Source organism: Fukomys damarensis, unplaced genomic scaffold (genome assembly GCF_012274545.1).
Source record: "Fukomys damarensis isolate Sample0158 unplaced genomic scaffold, DMR_v1.0_HiC HiC_scaffold_19, whole genome shotgun sequence".
In the NCBI taxonomy this organism is placed as follows: domain Eukaryota; kingdom Metazoa; phylum Chordata; class Mammalia; order Rodentia; family Bathyergidae; genus Fukomys; species Fukomys damarensis.
Genome location: NW_022900931.1, coordinates 41,880,336 through 41,892,228, shown reverse-complemented (window position 1 = coordinate 41,892,228; position 11,893 = coordinate 41,880,336). Strand labels below are relative to the sequence as shown.

The window sequence follows — 11,893 nt, the reverse complement described above, 5'->3', positions numbered from 1 at the left end:
CGCAACAACTCTCTCTCTCTCTCTCTCTCTCTCTCTCTCTCTCTCTCTCTCTCTCTCTCTCTCTCTCTCTCATCATCTAACTGGGCATGGTGGCCTGTGATTCCAACAGTCAGGAGGCTGAGGCAGGAGGATCACAAGTGCAAATCCAGCCTGGGCAATTTAGGAACTGGACAAACTCTGTCTTAAAATTTAAAAAAGGAGTTGGAGGTGAAGCTCAGTGAGAAAGTCCTGGGTTCAATACCCAGTACTGAAAAAGAAAAAAGAAAGAAAGGGCTCCACAATCTCAGACTAAGCTTGTATCTTTCAGCCTTCAAGCCAACTTGTTCCCCTTACACTCAGGGATCCCTGGGATGCGGGTGGGCGGTCCTAGGCCACAGGTCAGGAGAGGGGCGCCCCTCACCGAGGACCAGGAGGCGGACACGGGACTTGGAGGTGCCCTGCAGGTCCGACAGCAGCGAGACGGAGCACTCGTAGGTGCCGTTGTCGTCCATGGACAGCTGCTCGATGGTGACTGAGGCGTCCGACTGCTCGGCGTTGCCGGCCATCTTCACGCGGTTCTCGTAGAGGCTGCCGTAGATGTAGGCCTGGGTCCTGAATGTCCAGGTGACCACTTTTTCCTGGAAAGAAGAAAAAACACTGCTGGTCTTCGGCCTGAGGCCCTGGCATGGGCCTGTCCCACATGGGCTCCTTTCGCTGCCGATTTAGCCCTCTATGTTTTAAACTTGCTAGTGAACAGATTGGAACACTGGGGCTGAGGGCAGGTGGGGGTTCACACAGAGACCGTGGGAGCCCCCTGTCTCCCCACAGCGTCCCCTCTGTGGCCCTTACATCCCGACCGTTCCAGCCTGGTCTGTTCTCCTCCAGTCCGCCAGCCCTTCCTGAGCACAGCGTCCAGCTAGGCAGCTACGTGCGGCTCTTTATTTTCTCGACTCTGGATTTTAGAGTTGGTTTATTCGCTGGCACACTCATCACTGATCCAACAGTGTAGAAAGGGGCTAAGTCCCGTAGGCTTGCACGCCAGACGGCCTCAACTCAGATCCCAGTTGTGTCACCTACTGCTAGTGGAGTGGCTTGAACAAAAGCCTTGCCAGCTCTGGGTGTCCATGCCCTCTCCTACGGAACAGAGACGGCGACACCACCTGTCTCCTAGGACTGCAGGGAGGAGTAAGTAGATGATGCACCCAACACGTTAGATTAAGGCTTTCCTGAGGTGCCAAGCTTCTGGAAGTGCTGACAGTTTACCGAGCATCTAGAGAGCCTCACATCAAGGGCGGCTCATTCATGAGCTTGTGCCTGGGCGGCGGGGAGGTGGATAGGCAGCCAGGAGCTGCAGCTTGTGATTCGCTGTGCGATTCCAGAAAACAGGTACGGCTTCCAGACTGGGAGGTCAGGGAGCCTTCCTAGAAGAGCTGATAGTTATCTAGAACCCTGAAAAACAGTTTCAAATTAGCTCGGCTGCACGGGGGGGGGTGTGCATGGTGGAGCAGGCTAAGCATGTTGGGCTTTGGGCATTTCCGGCAAAGGGAGAACCACAGATAGGACACAGAAACGGAAGCAACGTATGAAGCCAGAGGTGCCATGAGACCTGGACTGAGGTGCAGGTGCGCTCGGGCTGGGGAACAGTGGAGGCCTGCGCGGTGCTGTCCCGAGCAGTGGGTGAGTCTGACCTCCTCTGACCCTCTATGCTCCCTGTGGACTTGGTCCTATGCATTTTACACATGGAGAAGCCGGGGCACCGGGAGGAAGAGGCAAAGCCGAGATTGGAACTGGCCTTTCCCAAGATCCTGTGGGGTGGAATCTCAGGTGCTGTGTATGCCGGACCAGACTGCTTGTATTTTACCTTGAAGGCACTAAGGAGTCATGTGTTTTAAGAAGTAAGCTCTTAGGGCTGGGATTTAGCTCAGTGGTACCACCACCTGCCTTGTAAATGCAAGGTCCTGAGTTCGAGTCCCAGTATGGGGGGGGTTAGTCCTTCAGACAGAGTGCAATATGAAAGGAAGGAGAAAAAGCCATTAAGAAATCAGGATAGGGGCTGGGGATTTAGCTCAGTGGTTCTGCCCCCTGCCTTGCAAGTGCAAGGCCCCGAGTTCCATCCCCGGTAACAAAGGGTAGACCCCGGAGCTTTGGAGGTGAGTTTCGTGCACAGAGTCGGGGGCTGCAGACCTCTTGGATGCTTGGGTGGATCCAAAAGAGGAAATGCACAGGAAGGAGAGATGTAAGAAGGAACCATGTGGGGGCCTGCGTGAGACCATGTGAAGCTTCAGCGGGACCCTGGGAAAAGTGCTGTTGTGCAGCGGAGTCATCAGGTTTGGGGGCCGTCCTCAGGGAGCTCCGTCAAGCCGCGCGGGTGAATGAAGAGGAAACAGTGCGACCCTAGGAAATGCGAGCCCTCAGAGAGAGAGAGAACAGGAAACCCCAGGAGGAGGGTGCTTCATGAAATGCCTTCTTGCAAATTACTGAGGCGCCCCCTGGGCCCAGGCCAAAGTGCCGGGAACCTGTGCCGAGCACGGACCGCCCTGGCTCCAGGGAAAGGGGGGGGCGACCCCCCCCCACAACCGGGCACGATGACGGCGGCGGCGACAAGGAAGGAGATGTGGAGGGGTCTCTGGGTCTCCGCGGCCCGTGCTTCTCCGCTCTGCTAACCCTACCTCCACCTCCCGGGTCGCCCTCATCACACCCCTTGCTAGGATCAGGGACCCTTGCTAAGGTAACTCAGGGGACTCCTTGCTCTGTACTCATGCTTGGTCTCGAGGGAGGGAGTTGCCTCCGATCCTTTGGAAATCCATCAGGCAATAAACTATCTCAGTGTTTATCTCCACAGTACCCCTGCACTATGGCAAGGGGCAGAGGGCTGGTGGCACAAGCCTCTAATCCCAGCACTCCGGAGGGATGAGGCAGGAGGATCTCAAGTTTGAGCCTAGCTGGGGCAACTTAGTGATTTAGCAAGAGCCTACCCCTCCCCAAATAAACAAAATAAGAAGGTCTGAGGACGGAGCTCAGTGTGGAGGCCCTGGGTTCAGTTCCTAGCACAAAGGGGGGGGGTTGATATAAACAGCTGTGTATGTTCGTATATATAACAAATATTTCTGTGCTTGTACATGCCTTGTCTGTCCAAGGACAGTGCAGGATAGAGAGGTTAAAGGGCGGGAACAAGACGGACGGGGAAGAAAGGCCAGGGAAGAAATGAGACTTCTCAAAGTATACTTTTTATGATGTTTTGACTTTGAAACCGTGGAGTGCTATGATCTATTTAAAAACAGAAAAAGAAAATTGAACAAAACTTTCCCAAATGCTCCAAAAGAAGTCAAACAGGAAAAGAAATCCATACAATAAAATTTAGACTCAGAGTATGCTAGTCAGAGAGTGGCTGAGTTGCCTGGTCGTTTGAAATCGACCAACAGGGAGAGATTTTAGCGCAGGTGACTTTGTCAACTTAAAGATGCTGTAAGGAGCTCTCCCTGGTCCCAACCTTCACCTCTCCGGCTCATTCCAGCTAACATTTCTTGAAAGACTTGGTAGTGCTTGCTTCCGAGGACATCCTATTCAGGTGATAATCATCCCCATGGTGTGCAGCTTTACTTTTTTTTCTAGAAGAACTTCTTTTTTAATTTTTATTTTTATCAGCACTCGCTTGCTGTACATAATGATCACGCTCATCACGGGGAGCTGGGTGTGCATAGCACATCCCAGTCCTCCCTGTGTCCCTCCTCCCTCTCTCGGTCCTCCTCCCATCGGCAAAGCCTCGGGATTTCAAGGCGCCTCACCGTGTGACTCCGGAGAAGCTTGTCCCACTGGATAAATCCTTCCCGGTCGAGGGCGGAAGTGCTGTAGCTACACGGAAGGGTGACACTTTGTCCCCGGGCTGCCCGGAGAGTGTCCTGAGGGGTTTCCACGGAGATGGCATCGATGGTCACCCAGACTGGAAGGAAACAGGAAGTGTGAGGGAAAAGCAAAGGACAAGCACAGCCACTCATTACCCACCAGCCTCTGCGAGCCACAGATGTGGCGGCTGTGACCGGGCCCGCAACCATGGCCTGCCGGCTCTTCCCCTCCAAGACTGGCCAGAGTGAGGACAACACATGTACCTGGGGTCCCCTTTCACCACCTCACAGCATTACAAAGAGGTTATGTGCATTTTGGGGCTCAGGCCTGGCTTGGAACCTCAGCCTCATGGCTCGCCAGCTGTGTAAATTTGTACATTTTCTAAGCCTCAGTTTTCTCATCAGTAAAATGGGAGTCCTAGCACTCCCTTGCCAGAAATGTTGGGGAGATGGAAAATGATACTACATGTCAATATTTTTCTTTCTGCACACAGAAAGCTCTCAATAAATAAGATCCGCCATCTTTTTTTGTAGTGATAATGATTTATTTCACGACTTAATTTTGCATAGAACCCTTCTACATTGTTGGTATAAATGTAAACTACTACAACCACTATGGAAATCGGTATGGGGGTTCCTCAAAAAACTAAAACTAGAAATTGCATTCAACCTAACTATTCTCCTCCTAAGTATCTTCCCAAAAGAGTTAAAGACATCATATTACAGTGATGTCAGCATACTGGTATTTATGGTGGCACTCTCATAACAGCTGAATTTTGAAAGCAGCCTATACAGCCAGCAACAGATGAATGAATAGAGAAAATATGGTATATTATGGTTGGTGTACAGATGTTCCCTCAAAGCCTCCTGTGGTCACAGGTGGGGCTTTTTCAGAGGTGGCTGGATCTACAGTGTGTAATGCTGAGAGGAAGGGAGTGTGATTACTAAGTCCATCCACTGATTGGTTTGGCACTGCCCTAAGCCCAAGTAGTCTAGATAGAGTATAAAAGGGGCAGAAAGAAGCTGCCATGGTTGTTTGGATTTGGGGCCAGGGATTTAGCTCATTGGTTCTGCCACCTACCTCAAAAGTCTAAGGTCCCGAATTTGATCCCTGGTTCCAAAAAACAAACAACAACAAAAACTCTGGAGGTTGCTTGGACTTGTTTCCTCTCTAATTTGTTGTTGTGCTACCTCCTGCCCACCATGAACTGTTTCTGCTCTGAGCTGTCCGTCTGCCATGCCTCCCTGCCTTGGAAGGTTTTATGGATTGAAATCTCTACAAACTGTAAGCCAAAATAAACCTTTTCTCCTTTAACTTTGGGTGTTGGGTATTTTGTCTCAGCAGTGAGAAAAGTAACTAAGACTTGGTATTTGTACGTAATGGAGTGCTACTCTGCTATGAGGGATAAATTTGAGTATTTATTAAAAAATGGATGTACCTTGAGACCATAAAATGAAATAAATCAGACACTAAGCTTAAATATTACATGATTTCTCTTATATGAGAAGCCCAAAATATAAATAAATTATAGAGCAAAATAAAAGATAAGATAATAGGAAACAAGGAAATAGATCTTTTGCAAATGGGAAGGGGACCAAGAGATGGAGGGAGGAGAAGAGAAGGGAGAGTAAAAAGAATTAAGATGTGTTATGTTCATGGACCAACTCCTCATGATGAATGTGATCATTACATACTGCAAACATTCACTATTAAAATAAGAATAAAAAATAAAGATTCATGGAATTCTTACATGTGGTAGAGATTTGTGAGTGAAATTAAATGAAAGTATGAAATACTGGGCATTGCGTGGGAGTTCCTTTAATGTAAGTTTCTCAGAAAAGGGTAAGAGAAGAGTGTGGCCGCCCCACTCTCTCCTGTCATATCTACTCTCCTTACACTGGGATGGGGACTCCAGGAAGTGGGGTCCTTTTGATCAGGGTGGCTGTGATGCAGGTGACACCAGGCTCTCTGAGGCTAACAGGTGAAAGGCTGTGTGTTTGGCCTGGTCTTCCGAGGATGCTCACAGCAGCCACAGATCACGAGGCCAAATGCTGGTGTCTGGGACTCCCACTTTGGCTCTTGGGGACCAACTTCAACTCCCAGAGGAGGAAGTGAGCAGCAAGCCCGGCCACTCAGCCACCCAACCACCCAACTTACACCAAGGGGAGCAGAGCTCAACTGTCCCTGCACAGCCCCCCTTTCCTGGGGGAAGATTTACAAGTAAAACAAAGACAGAGTCAAGCCACTGACTTGGGTGGTAGGCTACGGTAGAAGTACTGAGGAATGATCCAAAATGAGAAGTATTTAAAAAGAAGAGCCGATGGGATTTGACCACAGATGAAACTGGACATGATAGAGGGAAAGAGGCATCAAGGATAAATACAAGGACTTGTCCTGAAAGGTTGGGAAGAGTGAAACTGAAATGACTAAAGCTGAGGGAGGAGCAAGTATCAGTGGGAAAATGAGTTTGCGGATGTGTAAAGTCACCAGACATCTACATGGAGGACCCGAAGAAGCCATTGTGTAGGTCTGGAGCTTTGTGGAGAAGGACGGAGTGGAGACACATCTTAAGGAGCCATCAGCTCTCCATCATTTACGAGCAGAGGGCATTGAGATCACAGTGGAGAAGTCTGGGACTGAAACCTGGGACGCCAGTGCTTACGAGTAGAGAAAATGAGGAGGAGCCAGCAAGGCAAAGGAAGAACCGGTCTGGAGACAGGAAGAGAACCAAAAGAAAGTGTTTTGCAGAGGCCAAGCAAGAAACATGTCTGCTGAAAGGGAAGAGGGTCAACTATTCCATTGCTGCTGTTCCATTAAACCAGGGAGCTGAGGACAGAGCGATGACCCCTGGATGTGGCCACATGGAGCTGCCCGTGCCATGAGCAAATTCGGTGGTGCAATGAGGATGAAGTCTGACCGGAGTGGGCTCAAGAGCAAATGGGAAATGTGGACTCTTGCTGGAGTGGGAGAGAAGACAGGGCTGTGGCACTTCATGAAGTTGTGGGGCTAAGACGGGTTTGGGCCTTTAGGGTTTGACACTGTTTGTTGATGAGAATGAACCCAAAGAGAATGGAGAGAGAAATGATGTCCTTGTAGGGTAGACGACAGTGTGAGTCAGGGGTGGGAGGGGGCGGGTCTTAGAAAGGACCCCAGGCTATTTACCCACAGATGGGGCTAATGATGCAAGCGACTGGCAGATTTGGCAGGAGGAGTGAGCAAGTGCTTCTCCATGCTCACCCGTAATGAGGCTGCACTGTAGGGGAGGAAAAGTCCTTGCTGAAGATCACCCTCCCTTGTCCAGCTTTGGGGATGTCACTATTCCATCAAAGTCTCGACTGGATTAAAGCACTTCCTTTAAAAAATGCAGGTTTACCCCGCGAGCAGAACTGATCGCACTTAGTCGTTACCATCAAGTTACTCTCCTCGCTTAGGGCATTGGTTGCTGGAAGGGGCGTCCGGCCCATCTGCTTGCTCTCATGCTGGTCAGAGTGTGTCTGGAGGCCGTTCTCTGCATCCATGACAACTGCCATATCTTGACCCCATGGCTCTGCCCTTGCCTGGACTCATTTTTCCAGCCTTGCCCTCAAGGCCACCACTCCCAGGCTTCCGAGTGCCCCGCACAGTGAATCCTGCATGTCCTACACCTTTTTCAGGAGCTACACAGCAAGAGACTGCTGTCTCTGGCAGGACCCAGGTGGCCCATGCTCTGTGGGCCCCACACGGGGCACATTGTACCTGCTGGAACCAATGCTCACCAGTAAATCTAAGAGAACCAACCCGTTGTCATTCCTTTAGGTGAGGGGCTCACTCAATAGCAAAGTGCTGGCTGGGCATGGCTGTGTGCGCCTGCAATCCCAGCACTGTGGGAGACTGAGGTAGGAGGATTGCAAACTCCAGCCCAGCCTGGGCAGCTGAGAAGTTTAGTGAGATCCTTTGTCCAAGCAAAAAGGGGAGGGGACTGCAGCTCAGTGTGAAGGCCTGGGTTCAATCCCCTGTACCGTAATAATAAAAAGAAAATCAAAAAAATATTAAGGTAACTGCCAAGGGAAGGACAGAGTTAATATGTGGATATGCAGTCGGTAATTTTCAATTCCTGTTGATCCCATGTTAGGTTAATTATACGGGTATTTTCTTAGTCTCACGTTCTCCTTAAAGGAGAATGTGGGTTTATTCCTATTTGCAGATGACAAAATTGATGTTCAGAGAAGGAGACCAATGCATCTGTCCTGACCTGACAACTGGCCGGCAGCAGAGCAGCCACCTCAGCCGGGTGAGGGTGTGGGGCTCCTGCTGACAGTCATGGCCAAGCGCTCAGGGTCTCCAGCAGGGCCTGGAGGGTGCTCTTCCTGACCCCCCAGCAGGATCCACTTCCTGTCTAACCCCTCGGCCACCTCACACCCTCTGTTACAGCAAAGTCTATGTGCTTTCTTCAGCCCCTGGTCAAGTGTTTCACGTGTGCCTGCCACGTACAGCCAGGTCCCTGCTCTGTTCTGGGAGGTGAGTGCAAGCCGTGAATTCATGGAGTTTGTGGACAAGGACGGGTCCCGTACACACAGTCAGTCCTCTTCACCAAGCTCTAAGTGCAGTATGTGGGCCCCGGGCTGGTAATATCCCTGCAACAGCCCTCCTCTGCTTCATGTCCTGGCAAATGGAGCAGACCAGACTGGCTAGTTTCATGAAATCTCCAAACACCAGGGAGCGTATGCCTGGAATCCCAGCACTCTGGGAGGCTGAGGCAGGAGTATCACAAGTTCAAGCCCAGCCTGGGCAACTTAGCAACCGAGCAAGATGCTGTGTCAAAAATACAAACTTTAAAAGGGCTAGAGAGTTAGCTCAATTTGAAGGCCCTGGGTTTAATCCTCAGTGCCATTAAAAGAAAAGAAAAAAAAAAAAGTATCACCACAAGGCAAAACGCTCCAATCAACCACTCCACCCCCTACTCCTTTCCTCACCCAGCTCTCCCTTTCTTCTGATTTGGAAACGTCCCTCTGATAGCTTTATTCCCCATTCTGACCCTGCACCACTCCACGAGTATTACACAACTTCTCCATGGCCATCTCAGGAAGTAGCACAGCAGAGTTTAAATGCACAGCATGCCTCCGTTAGAAATCCTTTCCTTCCTTCACCAAGGGTGTGAGCACGGTGTGAGTGTGGGTAGTTCACTGAGCTACTTGTGCCGCAGGGGCCTCACTTGAGAAATGGGTTAGGTGGGGATTAAGTGACATGAAATGTGCATTTTGTTTAATGGTTCCTAACTCCTAATCAGTGCTCATTACATGGTAGTTACAGTGCGTGTACAGGTTGCACTGAACCACTTCTAATTTCTCATCCCTTAGTCTCTTGGCAAAATGCATCCTTGGCTAGAAGTTAAACACAAGACGCCGCCACCACCACCATGGGTGAGCTGTCAAAAAGGAACAGATCAATTTCAGAGATCATTATAAGAGCGAGTCAAAATCATTTTATGGTAATAGATTTGTAGGGGACAAGAGATAAATGGATGAGAAAGAGCTCATACAGGAAAGAGCCTTGCATGAATGTAGAGCTATTCAGATGTTATTTGTAAACCTGAGAGGGATCTCACAGGACTGGTCCTGTGCTCTGAGGCACACTTACATTTTCCACAATCCCAGATGAGAAGTTATCCTTAGTTTAAGAACTTTATGCCAACAGCCACCCTGGGAATCTGCTACCACTGGTCTGAATCCTTCCACTGATTCAATCAATGTTCGCATTCTGACAGCGGAGCAATGAAGCATCCGGCCGTCCTTGTTAATAACACAGCAAGTCCACTGCACTCCTGACTTTTGGCCTTGTACTTATGCCTCTGCTGTCTCTCATTCTCTCTTCTTCGGGAACTGTGTCCCCACTCAGTGGGCATTGAATCCATGACCGTGAAAGTGGGCAGAGCAGAAGTCTGTCTCTGGAGGCTTCCTCCTGTGCTCCCTTGTAGGTGGACACTGGTACACCCTTGCCCAGCAGCCCACCGACCGCACGGCTGCAGCTCCTCACGCTGAGCTTCCTACGACCTGTGCCCTCCTGCTCCGTGAGTGCTCCTTCTCCCCTCCTCACACCCTCCTCTCCTTTTTTCCTCAAAGCTGGCTGAGCTCTTCTGAACAGCATCTGACAAGGGAAGCAGCCACAAGGGGTTAATAACAAAAGACTTATTAACCTCCAGGGTGTCCGCTTTGGGGCAGCAGTGGTTTCTCCTGCAAGGGAAGAATCATAAACATTCTCCCACGTTATTGTTGTTTTGAGCACATGCGTCACCCGAAGGAAAGTGTCCCAGCTCTCCCAAGCCGAGTTGCTACCTTGTCCCTGGGGTCACCTACTGTCCTTGAGTCCTTGCCTCTTGGTACTTCTCTCTAATGCAACTTTATCACACAGGATGTTAGGGTTGCCAAGAGTCCAAACAGCAGAGCCAAGTGCTCACAGCTGGCATCCTCCTTACTTCTGTGCAACTGGATTAACTGTGCCTCAGCTTCCTCAACTGTAAGACGAGGATAACCACATTCTCTAACTCAAAGTTGCGGTGAAGGTAAAATGAGTTAACCTGGCACAGGATCAAGAACTCTACCAGCTCCCTACACTGTCACCGTGTCATCCTTACCTTCACATTCCCCAGGGTGCAGCTCCATTAAGTACTCATTGTCATCAAGGAGTGAGTTACAGAAAATTTATGCTTAAAGCATGGGTGGCATTTGCAAACAGAGACTCTTGTGGAAGAACTTTCCTCATGGATTGCTACAAATTACCCAGAAACAAAATAAAGCTCAAAAGGAGCCCAGAGAGGGAAGCTCAGGCTGCGGGATGCCCCACATGGCAAGGGGAGAGGTCATTAATCTCCCTGAGGAGGTGGGTGCAGAGACCCAGGCTGCAGACTTGATGCTTGCTTGCTTGTTTGTAAATAATTACGATTTGTTAAGAAGATAATAAACTGTCTCCTGAGAGCTGAATGAAAAGTAATCCATCTGAGGAAGATAATGAAATGCTTGATGGGACTGAGGCATCCCCAGCACATTATGAGAACCCTGGGGAAACTGGCGCTGATGCCTCCACTTAGGAAAAGCCATTCGTTCCGAGAAACCACATTCTTGTTAGGGAGGAAATGTTGAAGTCCAGAAGGGACCTAGCTGACCCCAGAGCTAGCTATCCTGCAATGCAATGAGGAAGAGCGGATCTCCAGCAAGGAGGAGGCAGTTCCCACATGCAGCTCTGTGTGTCCTGCCCCGCTCCGTGGACAGCCCCTGCAGGCTCCCCAACTGGTGGCTGCTGGAGAGGAGGGGAAGGCCAGGAGCTGGCTGGTTGACAACTCAATCAGCTGGGAGTGGTGGTACACGCCTGTAACCCCAGCTCTCTTTTAGACCCTGTCTCAAAATAAAAAATAATAAAGGCGCTGGGGGTGTAGCTCAGTGCAAAGGTCCTGGGTTCAATCCCTAGCACCACACACATAAAACACAGACACACATAGAAAGAGCCCATCAATGTTTGTGGAACTGTGTGACCCAACTTGGATCTCCGGGATTCCATACATTCCGCTCACTTCACTGAGTTAGTTCTCAAGTCCTAACAGTGCAAGGCATGCCCCGCACCTCTCTGGAAGCCCACCAGGACCACTCCAGCACACACTGCTACCTGGCTTCTCTGAACTGCTTCAGGCAGCGTGCACCCCACATGCATGCCCTTCTCAGGCACTGTGGAGCTGTGTGTGGGGTCCTCTCCTCCTCAGGGGCCTGCTCCACCCAGCAGCTCTGAGTATCAGACTTCTCACATCCATGCCTTGCTAGCTCAGTCTCCAGGGCGCTATGCAAAGCTGGGTGTTAATTAGACTTCGTTGATGGAGTGGTTTGTGGCACAATCCCTGCCCGGGATGCAGTTAGAAGTTACTGGAAGCCAGCATTTTAATGGAACTTAATGAGGTATTAAAGTGTAAGTGAGAAAGAATTTGGGGGACGGGGCTGTGTTAAAACCAGGAAAGAAGGGCTGGGGATTTAGCTCAGTGGTTCGGTGGCCTGCCTTGCAAGAGCAAGGACCCGAGTTCAAACCCCAGTACCAAAAAAAAAAAAAAAAA

At 50.2% G+C, this 11,893-nt stretch overlaps 1 protein-coding gene across 1 annotated transcript in view; it reads right to left on the bottom strand.

Annotated features, from left to right (window-relative positions):
- The window catches only part of Gpa33 (glycoprotein A33), a 29,771-nt gene that overhangs the window by 8,930 nt on the left and 8,948 nt on the right, over positions 1–11,893 (bottom strand). The window contains exons 2-3 of the mRNA XM_010633941.1: positions 3,765–3,919; positions 401–617 (exon numbers count right to left, since the gene is read on the bottom strand). Of these exons, the coding sequence (XP_010632243.1) occupies positions 401–617; positions 3,765–3,919 (372 nt within the window). The remainder of the gene's footprint in view (positions 1–400; positions 618–3,764; positions 3,920–11,893) is intronic.